At 36.4% G+C, this 12,905-nt stretch overlaps 2 protein-coding genes across 10 annotated transcripts in view; one reads left to right on the top strand and one right to left on the bottom strand.

Moving 5' to 3' along the window:
- Nucleotides 1-1,432, top strand: part of LOC121413317 (phosphatidylinositol-binding clathrin assembly protein-like) — a 90,193-nt gene extending 88,761 nt beyond the window's left edge. For all 9 annotated transcript variants that reach the window (XM_041606097.1, XM_041606096.1, XM_041606102.1 and 6 more), the window contains one exon: nucleotides 226-1,432. In XM_041606097.1, coding sequence (XP_041462031.1) covers nucleotides 226-237 — 12 coding nt within the window. In that variant the 3' untranslated portion in view covers nucleotides 238-1,432. The remainder of the gene's footprint in view (nucleotides 1-225) is intronic.
- Nucleotides 1,433-8,223: 6,791 nt separating this feature from the next.
- The window catches only part of LOC121413322 (tubulin alpha-3 chain-like), a 13,023-nt gene continuing 8,341 nt past the window's right edge, over nucleotides 8,224-12,905 (bottom strand). Inside the window, exons 3-4 of the mRNA XM_041606105.1 lie at nucleotides 11,116-11,264; nucleotides 8,224-10,339 (exon numbers count right to left, since the gene is read on the bottom strand). Coding sequence (XP_041462039.1) covers nucleotides 9,356-10,339; nucleotides 11,116-11,264 — 1,133 coding nt within the window. The 3' untranslated portion in view covers nucleotides 8,224-9,355. The remainder of the gene's footprint in view (nucleotides 10,340-11,115; nucleotides 11,265-12,905) is intronic.

The raw sequence follows: 12,905 nt of genomic DNA on the forward strand, positions 1-12,905 counted from the left end.
GCGCATTATAATAGGGTATGACAGCCCTTGACCATACCATTATAGGCTAGTATAGGCATCTTGAATGTCTCCTATGATAATTTCATGTAGTACATCAGAGCCTCGTCGTATAAAGAGTTATGATAGACTCAAAAGTAATTACAGTCGATCTCCAGATAGTATATTTAATTTGATTAATGACATAATTGTCTCTTCTCTCTCTCTCTTCCATTTTATCCTACCCAGGGAAATCTCTGAAAGCGGTCAACACGATATGACCATCTAGTTTCATAGGTGTCATCTCCACAGAGATATATGGATATATGAATATATATATAAATAGATAAATATATAAATATATATATATTATGATATGAGTGGACATTTTCAAAGTGGAGAAAAGAAGATGTTTGTGACCAATTATTTAGAAACCAGCGACAAGAATCATGAAAGTGATTTGTTTTTTTGACGGCATCCACTCTCCTTGGTCACCTTTTGTGAATGAGCGATTCCAGTCACCGGTGTTCTTATTATCGCAAGTGAACTCGTATGTCAGCCATCGTGCATTGTATCCCGTGTTTGATAATCTCAACGTATCATGCATGACACTGTGTTTAGTTATTCAGTTACATGGATTGATTCAATAGTGCTTGTCTCTGAGGACGTAACCCTTGGCCTCTATCAGTATACCCACTTCCGCGCCATCCGTCTGGAAAACGAGATCAGGTTGAAATGAATATTTGTGATGGATATGTGAACTACATACAACAAAGTCATGCGGATGTTGACTTTTGATGAAATATGGTAGAAAGCAAAAGGAGCTGAAATTGGAAGTTTGGAGCATTCGAAGGATTATATGGAGAGTACAGGTAGTGCATCCGTCAGGAGAATTGGACTTAACAATGAATATCAGTTCATGCTTCTGTGTATGTTGCAGATATAAAGCATGTCCTGGTTTGTTAATTGTTGTACATTGGTATGAATGTATGCCACTGTCCAAGTGTTTTGTAATCACCCCATAGACAAACATTACCACCTTTGATGGGATCACAGTATGAAGTTACAGAATAGATTGTAGGTTTTAAAACTGCCACTGGAAAATAGACCAAGTGATTGTATTGCTCCAGTTGCACAAACACAACCGACTCCAGACCGATCTAAGCTTTCACATTACTTTCAATGGCATTATCATCATTTGCTTTGGGTCAGCTTCATTCGTGTGACTGGGGTATAAAGCAAAATGTGAATATTGTTACTTTCCTCTTGTAAGAAATACTCCAAAGTCCTTGTTTTGATGCGAGGGGCTAAAACGTGGTTGTTTGAAATGACAATGTATCAGCACACAATGAGCTAATTGTGCGTTGTTGTTGCTATATCAGTCAAACCTCGGTTGGTATTAGCAGCAGTTCAATGAGTCAAATGTCATTCAGATTTGGAGTCCTTTGTTTGAACGTTGAAGCAAAATGATATGAATTACATCTGGGTTTTTTTTTGTTAAAGGGGAAGTTCACCCTGAAGAAAACTTTGTTGGAAAAATAGCAGAAAAAATAGTAAAAAATATTGGTGAATGTTTAAGGAAAATCCGTTTAAGAGTAAGAAAGTTATTAGAGTTCAAAGTTTTGGATTTGTGACGTCATAAACGAGCAGCTGTCCCATGTATTATATAATATAAAATGCAGGAATTTCAAATTTTGTATAGTTCCTGATGACTTAATTTTGTTTTCTATTAATTATCGGATGTGAAATGATTTGTATATTGATACACAAAAGGTACAATGAAAACCATTTTCAATTTTCTGAGAAAATGACATTTTATTGATTTTTACCATTCGCTATGTAGGAATGCTGCTCGCATATGACGTCTAAAATCAAATAATTGAAATTCGAATAACTTTTTAATTATTTGATGAATTTTTCTCATTGAAAAAATTGAATTTTTCTCAAACCTTCGGCAACATTTTTTATAATTTTTTCTGTTATTTTTACAATAAACTTTTTGTTAGGGTGAACTTCCCCTTTAATGCCTTGGCAGGTTGGGTGGTGGTTATTTTCCAGGAAAGCCAAACACTACTATGTAGAGTCATGTCATATCTACAATATCACATATTCGTTGGTATTATACTGCATACATGGTATCATGGTTCGAAGCAGATGGAGAAGACATGTTCAAACTTATCTTGAATATTATTTATGAAATCATTTCAAGACATTGTCCGACTTTTGCATGGACGTACTGAAGGACATGGAAGGACTGATAAAGTCTTAGCTGATATTAGAGTGTAATATAAATCTTGTCCTAGTTTTTATTGTGTACTTCCCCTCAATGACTGACATGTATCTGTTTATGATTGAAGAGATAGCAAGGGATTCTGTATTTCAATGCTCTTTTTACCTCCTAGAATAAATAATTCTATAATGATGTAATAATAATGTTCAACCTTGTAATTATTCAAGAAAATTATTCATTGATTCTCAGAACACACATATTTCTAAATATATATTCTTTTTTGTAATCACTCTTTTGTACATATCCGTGGTCATATTTTGGGGAACATTTTCAGATAAAGCAGGAATCAGAGAGCAATGTGCTGAAATGAATGTGTATCATTTTGAAAACTTCTTTTCTGCATGACCTTTTGATATGTTTGACTTGTTTATTCTAATAACAACTACTGCCACCAAACAAAATAGAGAAACATCATGTTATAAGTATTATTATTTTATATAATGAAGGTTTCCTCAAGTGTTATTAGGTCTCTATCTCATTGAATAGGATGGCAATATTTTAATGTTTGGAGCAAATTTGGCTAGAATATAATGTCATCAGTCTTATTATTTTACTTTCACACTTTCTAAATTCACGTCATCATCTTCCCTTATCAATGTAATAGGTGAGCATTGATAGAAATTTTTCATATTTTGAATATACATAAAAAAATCCTTTAAATGTTAATATTTATCATACCTTCCCTCAACTTAAATGGCTGTTAAAGGCATATTCATGATAGATCCTTTTATGAAAAAGTACTTTTATTTAGATGGTGATGCATATTATATGGAAGTATAGTTATATTCGAGGGTAAGGCATCCAAATTGATCTGCTGAATTACGAAACAAGCAATTTCTTATTTGAAATATGACTAGAGGAAGAGGTGTTCATAACTGCCAAAATGGATGTCGCACATAATCTTTCAATAATATTTCAATGATGGATAATGGTGGAAAGTGCATGTTTTGTATTTGTTTTATTTCTAGCCAAAGAATCTTCGACTGTCAATTTCTCGATTGTACTGAACATGGCTCCAGAAAGCTTCAAATCGTGCAACATGTGCGTTCATGTACTTAGAATGGCAATCTCTCCAGACTCAATTTGTAAATTATGATTCTTTTATTCAGGAAAAATAGGATTTTTGAAATTTGTTTTTGTAATTCAAGATTTCCAGATGACTAATAATCAGCATGTGCACCAGAATCATTGTTTTGATATGAAATTTACAATGAAGTTTGATGGGCTTTTAATTATTTGAAGAATCAACACTTGTATGCCCCAAACTTAAACAGAAGTTGACTTTGTATAGTGAAACCTGCATTTTTTAATTCAAAGACGTTTTATATCAATATTATTTTGCACAATTATTGAATTGTATCGAAGATTTATCACGGATGAGACTCTGCACGTGCATAGAATGTGTATATTTGTAGAAAAATGACTTTTTCGATAAAAATTGGGGAGATGCTACATGTTTGTAGTATGTTTATTGTGTGTTAATTGAATAACATTGTGCATATTATATATAGGAAAGATAATTGGAACAGGTATGTAAATCTTAATGTCAAATTGATTGAATTATATCTGAGGGAGTGTATGATGGAGAAAGAGATGATATCAATATGTTGCTTGTGATTGTGTGCGTGTCTTAAAAAGTGAGAGACGGAGAGAATATGAAAGAGAGAGAGAGAGAATAAAATGATTAAGTGTGTGAGGCAGTGTTTGTAATATCTGTGTGTTGATATTCTATTTTGACTAGTAAATTACCATACAGATCGTAATAAACTGTTTCAAAGTGTGTATGATAATTGCAAAAGCCTTTCCTTATAAATTTGCTGAATTATTTCCTCCAAACTTGTGAGTTTCGTGATTTTATTTCATTGAATGATCATTTGAAATCAATGATGTTTAGTTTAAGGAATTACAGTTTGGATGATATTTGTCCTTGTTTCTTCCCTAGGTCATTTAAATTGAGGATGTACAACATGACAGAATTATAGAGACTTAAAAAATAACTAGACAGTGTATTATTTTGATGGGGAAAATGCACCCCCCCCCCCCTTCTGAAATGATTTAGACCCTATTGAATTATTATTTTTTTAAAATCAAGCTTTAATGAAGTGGATAAATAAATTGACAATGTATTTTATCAAGGGTGAAATTGAGAAGACATCCTAAGCTCATCTGGGGCCCTGTGAACAAAAACTTGGCAATACATTGTTATTTTATACATTCCAAGCATACTATGATACAATTACCATGGCTTTAGACTGGCTACCACCAATTGTTTAAAGGGACTATTTCCTGCCAGCTCTCTGTTTTACACTTCAATTAGTTGTAGTGTTTGCTAATGAACAATGTCTTACCGTGGAAGTAAGTACTACTCTGACAAGTTAGTCCATGGTCTTACCAAAAGACTAGAGTGAGATTTCATCTCCATACGCTTCAAGTTCACATTCTATTATCCACTCTTCTTCACACATTCATTTGCCAAGCTTGTGGTACAGTATGGGATTGGTATAACTTATCGTGTTATTATTTATCACAGTGCAATGGGACGTAGCCAGGATTTTATACCAGGAGCACAGAAAAGTGCCAATTTCTTTCTCACTTTTTGACAAGCCAGAAAAAAATATTTCCTACTCCCCAAGAGGATGTAATTGTTTTTAAAAAAATGTCAATCAGAAAAGATTGTGTTCTTATTTCAAAGGAGAAGGGGGCACTACTCAGAAAAGGGAGACATAATGCACACTTTAACAATTAAAAAAAAAGGTGTGTGCCCCTTTTGGATCCATACCTGACGGGACCAACATTCCTTGAGCATTTATACCTATTTAGCATTAAAGAGAATAGTTACAATTTTCATTTGAAAAAAATTGTGTATTTTCTTGGTAACCAAACAATGGTTTCTGTCAGACTGATTCCAGAACCATTCTGTTACTTAGTCATAGGATTATATGAATATTGGTAGCCAAGTTAAATATAGAAATAATTGTCTACCCAACATATGGTTATTGTTTAAATCTGTCATTTGTCCAGCTCATGCAATATCCAATTGATCATGTAGTGCAAAGAAAGGAAGATTAAATCCCCAAACAGTATTGTTTTACTTGTTAAATTAGAACTGTGATCAGGCTTTGTGAAACACTCGTTGGTTTGCTGTAAAAGTTAGAAGTTGAATTTATGATATTATGTATGCAAAACAAGAATACGACATTCATTCTTGTTTAAGTAACGTGAAAGCAATATCTATTTCCTTTTTCTTGTATTTCATTTATTTGCTGTTTTTAGTATTATTATTCATGTTATTTTTATTTTTATAATTCTTGTCATGTTCAGTAATGCTTTATTTCCATTGTGGACGACACTCGTATTTGTATTATTATTTTTGGTCTGATACAAGTGTTCTATATGAATATTCATGTCGACTGCTCTGAATCCCAAAAAGAAATGGTCTTTAGACTAACAAATAATCAAGTAATAATCCTGTAATATAAATTATTTGTACATTTATTGACCTTACCCACTTGTTAAAAGGAAAAATGGTTTATTAATGAATTAAATGTATAAATGAGGTAGTCCTCTGCTCATTTCGTTGATGTATGGTTGAATATATTGAGAGATCAGTGGAGCGTTTCATGAAAGGACTTGTCGGATGTTTTATCCGACAGGTCCCATTTTATCCGACAGTTACCATAGGAACTGTGCTTCTCAGCCAATCAAAATCAAGGAAAGTTGTCAGATGTGACAACTTGTCAGACAAGATATTCATGTAATGCTCCCTAGGACAACATTTTAAGTTGCCTGGGGCCTGTTGCAGAAAGAGTTGCGTTTAAACGCAAGTCAAAAAATCAAACGCAAGTCCCAAATGCGCGCTGTTGATTGGTTGAAAATCAAGTTGCGCATGATTTTTATAGTTGCGATCGATTGCAACTCTTTCTGCAACGGGCCCCAGATGTGGCAACTTACCTTGATTTTGTTCGGCTGAGAATCACTATGGTAACTGTCAGATAAAATGAAACTTGTCAGATAAACTGTCCGATTTCTTTCATGAAATGCTCCCCAGAACTTTGTTTACAATGTACACAATTTCTAGAAGTAAAAAACCCTGTTGAATTACTGTTAACGTTTGGTTGATGTCTTTGCCCATTTTGGTATACTATCAACGATAATTGATTGCTAGCTATGTTCCGGTCTATGTCCCATGCATCTTAGTTTCTACTATGCAGTCAGTATACCATTTAAATCCCATTTCTATTGAATGACTATTGAGTATTGACAAGCCATCATCTGTAAAACCTTCGTGATCAGATATTTGTCTCGTCTTGTTTTGTTTTTTTTACAAATGTGACAAAATGATGTACAAACGATTTGTTTGTATTTTTGTTTTTTCTTCTCAGAGCCGTATCTACTTCTATCTGTAGAAAATGGAAATATGTTGGTCCTCTGACCCAATAAATGAAAATAAAATGATGAAAAGAAACTCTTTGAAGCGAATCAGATTTATTTAACCGGATGTGGTTACTCTTTAGGTTTATCAAATAAAAAATAAAAAGTAGGAAAAGAGAGAAAAGGAAAGGGAAGAGAGAGGGGAAAGAAGAGATATGAGAGATGGAGAGAGGGGAGGGAGAAAGAAGGTGGTGAAAAGGAGGGAAAGGGAGATATATATGTTCAGTGTTCATAAGAAAGAATGTCAAGAATATATTTGAGTAGTATATGAACAATACTCAACTGTCTTCTTCCTCTCCTCCCCCTCTTTCTCTCTCACCCCCCCCCCCCCCACTCTCTCTTTATCTACCTTCTATTTTTATATTCAGGTCGGTCTGTTGCATACAATTTTCTGTCAGTGTTTACTGATCAATTGTGAAGGTAAAATTTCTTACAGCCAAGTAGGCATTCCTTGCCAATTTTGTGTCAGTGAAAGAAAAGTGAAACAGGTTGCTTTGCTCTGCCCCCCCCCCCCACACTCTACCTCTCTCCCTTTATTCATCTGGGGCCCGTTGCATAAAACTTTTTACCTGAGAAAACTCAGGTTGTTTTTACCGGAGTTTTTGCCCTGTGTTAAAGTCAATGGCAGAAATCAGACTAACCTTAGTTTTCAGTTTTTACCAGAGTTTTCTCAGGTAAAAAGTTTTATGCAACAGGCCCCTGGTCATTTTTTTTTGGAGGGGGGGGGAGTAGGCCCTCGTGGACCTGCTTCTGATCCGCGGTACATATTTGCACTCATCTACGTAAATAATTGAAACAGAATAATGAAATCAGTTTGAATGTATCAATGATGAAAATGTGGATAGCTTTATTATTTAAAAAAAAAGACATACAATGTATCATCAGAGCAGCTCTTGTGAGTTGTAAGCAAACATATCAAATCATGCCTGATTTGAAAAGAAAGCTTTTTTTTTTCATTTTCTTTTTCGCAACAGATTCTTCTTATTAGATGATAGTTAACACAAAGAAGCGGTACATTCAAACAATAACAAATTTAAAGACTATCGACGAATAAATATGAAAGGCATGAAAAAAGAGCAATTGTAGTTTGGAGGTAAGAATATTCTGATTGTTATATCTCTTTCGCATAAAATGTCATGCCGAAATAAATGTAAACTTTGGGCACATCCAATGTTTGATTTGTTGTCAGCGTACGTAGTCAGATCATTATTTTCATTAATATGTAATATCCAAGGTATTGGCATCATTGAGTTCTGAATAAAAACAATATACGCCTCCCCCAGAAAAAAATCTTACCATGATTTATACGACACAATATAAGGATTGTTTTAGTTTATATATATAAGAATATGTACAGACATGGGGCGCTCCCTCAAATAAAAATGCGTTTAGATTGCTCTAAAACAGCTTATTTATGGAATGTTATGAAATAATTTACTAAATAAATTCCTGTTTCTACCACTTATATTAAGAGATAAGGGAGTGGTCATTGTTTACAAGGAGATTTAGTAAGTAAAAATACAACATATCTAAGAAGAACGAAAAAAATATATGCGATTGCAAACTAGAATGGATGAACAAATAATAGCAAGGATCAATTTTATTTCAGACAAGAGTAAGATATAATTTACGATAAAATCATTGTTATAAACACGATTAAATGAAGTTGTTCTTTAGAAAAATATAAATAATAAAGAAATGGCTGAGGGTCAGGATTACCATTGTGAAGTAGCTGAAAAGAAACCCAAACTTTGCAACGATAAGGCAGTTCGAAAATGAATAATTTATCACACTCAGGCAAGGAAGTAGTTTCTCCAACCTATATGGTATGGTATTCTTTTGTAACCCTTTAGGAATATGACCCTTTGCTCAAATTTTATTTCTAAATAGGCCTCTAAGCCCTTCGATTGAGGAAAGTGAGGGAAAGATTGAAGATTTCTGATAATTCAGAATTTGACATAATTCCTTTTTGTTTTTGTTTGCCCCCGCCAGGTTCTCAACCTCTAACGTTGGAGAGCTTTCGTCAATTTTTGGTTATGCTTATTTACTTTACAGCATGAGCAAACCTGTTCATCCCTCACAACTATCCAATTCGCATATAAAGTGATAATTGCGCAAATGTGGTTAACATCCTCCCAATCGGTATAGCTCCACCGACCACCCCTCCTGCAGGTTAATTCATAGTTCTTTCCCGAGATTTGTACCGTTGGCACGGTCTCAGCGTTGTAACCCTCGAAGATGATTATGTGTCCTTATTCCTGCATTTGGTCTCGGATGGCTATTAGAAGTCTGCTTGGCCTCGCACTTGGCCGCGGAGCTGTAAAGTGTCTGGCCTTCGATCCTTGACCTTTTCCAAGGACAATCTGACCTCGACTTTGGCGGTCCGGTCTTCCGTACTAAACCGATCTCGGACATTTACTCATGGAATATCAGAGGATGATTTGGATGAAAACTCTTTCTAAAATGTATTCAGTATTACAAACGAAAATATACAAATCAATTTCACGAACAGTGATTTTAAAAGAGTAGCAAAAGAAAGATGTAAGGCACTAGGGAATGCAGAAGAAAGAGCCTCCTTGTGCCTCCATACTATAATTTCAAAACTTTAATAAATTAATATTGCATGCATACATCTACAGAGAGAAAAGTTTTTGTTATTTAATATTCATCATCTTCTTCGGCCTCCTCTTCACCATCGACCGAGTCAACACCAACTTCTTCGTAGTCCTTCTCGAGAGCAGCCAAATCCTCACGAGCCTCGGAGAACTCTCCTTCCTCCATACCCTCTCCGACGTACCAATGGACGAAAGCACGCTTGGCGTACATCAGATCGAACTTGTGGTCGAGACGAGCCCATGCCTCGGCAATGGCTGTGTTGTTGCTCAACATGCAGACGGCGCGTTGAACTTTAGCAAGGTCGCCGCCAGGGACGACAGTGGGTGGCTGGTAGTTGATACCGACCTTGAAGCCAGTTGGACACCAGTCGACAAACTGGATGGTGCGCTTGGTCTTGATGCTAGCAATTGCGGCGTTGACATCCTTGGGGACGACATCACCACGGTACAGGAGACAGCAGGCCATGTACTTCCCATGACGAGGATCACACTTGACTAGCTGGTTGGCTGGCTCAAAGCACGAGTTGGTGATCTCTGAAACGCTTAGTTGCTCATGATATGCCTTCTCAGCCGAAACAACCGGGGCGTAGATAACTTGGGGAAAGTGGATACGAGGATAGGGCACCAGATTGGTCTGGAACTCCGTCAGGTCGACGTTTAAAGAGCCATCGAAGCGTAACGACGCCGTAATCGAAGATACAATCTGTCCGATCAGGCGGTTGAGATTCGTGTACGTCGGACGCTCGATGTCAAGGTTTCGACGGCAGATATCGTAGATGGCCTCGTTGTCGACCATGAAGGCGCAGTCGGAGTGTTCCAGTGTGGTATGGGTTGTTAAGATTGAGTTGTAAGGTTCCACCACGGCAGTTGAGATCTGAGGTGCGGGGTAGATGGCGAACTCGAGCTTGCATTTCTTGCCGTAGTCGATTGAAAGTCGTTCCATGAGAAGCGATGTGAAACCTGATCCCGTGCCTCCACCGAAACTATGAAAGACCAAGAACCCCTGGAGTCCAGAACACAGATCGGCCTGACAAAATAAAATGTTGAACAGTTATGAAGATCGGGGTGCTTTTTCCATGTGTGGACAATTAAATCAATGAAAAGAAAATTAGGGTAGTAAAAACTTATGCAATGAAGAGAACGGCGTCGGGGAAATAAATGGATGGATCAAACAAAGAAAGTTATGTGGCATATTCGTGGTCTGTTGACCGGTTGACGAAAGAGGAGAAGAGAACGAGGAGGGGGGAATTCGAGAAAGAAAGAAGGTTAATGAGAGGAAGATGTGTGGCAGGAAGAGCAGGAAAATGAGGAATGGCAACTAGATGGGAAGATGTGATATTTTTTGTATAAAAAAAATCGCTCCATAAAACTAACTTTGTCTTGAAGCAAGGATTTCAATCCATCTACAATAAACAATGCCACCTTACAATACGAGACAACGTTAACCTTGAAACACTTACGTTTACAAATTGTTGTAATTTACAAACAACTCCAATTTACAATATAGCAATCTATGGTATAATGATAATTATAATATTATATGATGGCATAAATGTGATATAACTGACCAATTACACTTTTCAATCGCAATGTTTTCTTTTTAAAAGTTACACTAGCATTTTCATCCATTCAATGTATGATAGAAAGAACAATGCATCCAAATGTCTTGCCCAAGAAGCCGTGATCGGGAATCGATCCTCGGACTTTCATGTAGGTACCTTAGACTAGACCAGTCGGTAACTCCACTTAAAAAAAAGGAAAAAAAAAGAAGTGATATTAAGGTCAGCGCTTATCGATACATACCAGCTTCCTAACCCTGTCGAGGACGAGGTCAATGATCTCCTTGCCGACCGTGTAATGACCACGGGCGTAGTTGTTGGCAGCATCCTCCTTACCGGTTATGAGTTGTTCGGGACCGAAAAGTTGACGGTAAGTACCGGTTCGAACTTCATCTGGAATCGGAGAAGAAAATGGAAAGGGTATGAGGTCCGTGTAAAAAAAAGATACAGACTATTTACTTTTATCTACATTTTTTTGTAGAGCAAGTGAAGTGCCCCTCGACTGAGTAAACATGGGAAGGGGGGGGGGGGGAGAAAAAGGAGCTAGTGGAAAGAAATTAGAATTTAAATGTTAAACATGGTAGTCAAAATTTATTCAATCTCACTCTGTAATATACCAAGCCCTCTATTTCTCTCCCCCACCCCCTTTCTATTTAACTTTCTGACGAAATAAGCAATGATTTATAAAACGGTAAACGCATGGAATACATCAAATCGGTTGTACAATTGCGAGTATTAAAAACCATGTCATGGAATGTATAGGCCTATTTCATCTTTTACAAGCAGGTGATAAAATTTATCGTTACCCTCTTCCGGCTATCGATCATAAATGGCGGGAAAACAAAAAGTCCGAGTGTATGGACATGGAGTTAAGGCAGGCACCATGCTGCCCATAAATATTGGAATACTACACTGCAATACATCGGGTGTTATGTGGCACCAATTTGGTGTTCATTAAATTGTGACGTTACGCTAACATTGCCTGTTTCATCTCAACATATTCAGGAAGTATAGGGGTATGTGAGTTTTTTTTTTTTTACTTCAACGAGGACAATAATCTCTGGTTAATCTAGTCGATGTATGAACAATTTGTGGACACATTTACACCACAGTAACACCGCAGGGTGCTGTCTCTGGCTAAGTTGAATTTACCACCAGTGGTGTTAAATCAACACCATACACATGATGAATGCAGTGTAGGACCTCTATGTGTTGAATCAATACTAGCAGTGTCAAATTAACACTGAAACTTGCTTCATATATATATATGTTAACCACTTCAGTACTGTGTGTGTGTGTATTTCAGTTTTGTCAGACGTGTATCAATCAGGTATGATTATTTTCGTCTGGGAACGACCTTTAACGTCACAATCCGAAAGACGTGATCAGGGCTCGAACCTCTGCATCAATTTGCAACTTTCCCACAGCTTGGATTAAAGGCGCACGCCACAACGCCCAGTTTTATCACCTATCGGTATGGCCTTCTTTTAACACTGTGTTGCGTTAGATAGATTTAAAACCTGATTTAATAAATACATTTTTCGCAGTGTTTCTTACAGTAGTGTAATCCCATTTTACCAGCATTAAAGACAATCGTGATAATATCATTCATATTAGATCGAGAATATATTCTGAATCCTGAATACTGTGCTCAAATTACTGATAGTATTGTCTTAATTATATTTCAGTGACTGGTGTGAAGCGCATTAAAGTTACAAGGTATATATTGCCGAAACAACTATATACACGCAACTTTATGCACAGCAAAAACTGTGGTGTTAACCGGTGTACATAGAGGACCACACCAGTTATTTCACACCGGTGTTAAATTGGTGGTGTAAGTTTTACACCTATAGGTGATATTACAACACCTTTAGTTGTTACATTTACACTCTTTTGGTGTTATGTTTAGGGTGTAATTTTTAACACCTCAGGGTGTAGTCCTCTATTAACACCAATTGGTGTCAGTTTTAACACCACAGTTTTTTCAGTGTGGAGAGCCCATTTACTCATACAAACTAGGTAGGGTGTTCA

The sequence above is a fragment of the Lytechinus variegatus genome, chromosome 4, assembly GCF_018143015.1.
Source record: "Lytechinus variegatus isolate NC3 chromosome 4, Lvar_3.0, whole genome shotgun sequence".
NCBI classification, from domain to species: domain Eukaryota; kingdom Metazoa; phylum Echinodermata; class Echinoidea; order Temnopleuroida; family Toxopneustidae; genus Lytechinus; species Lytechinus variegatus.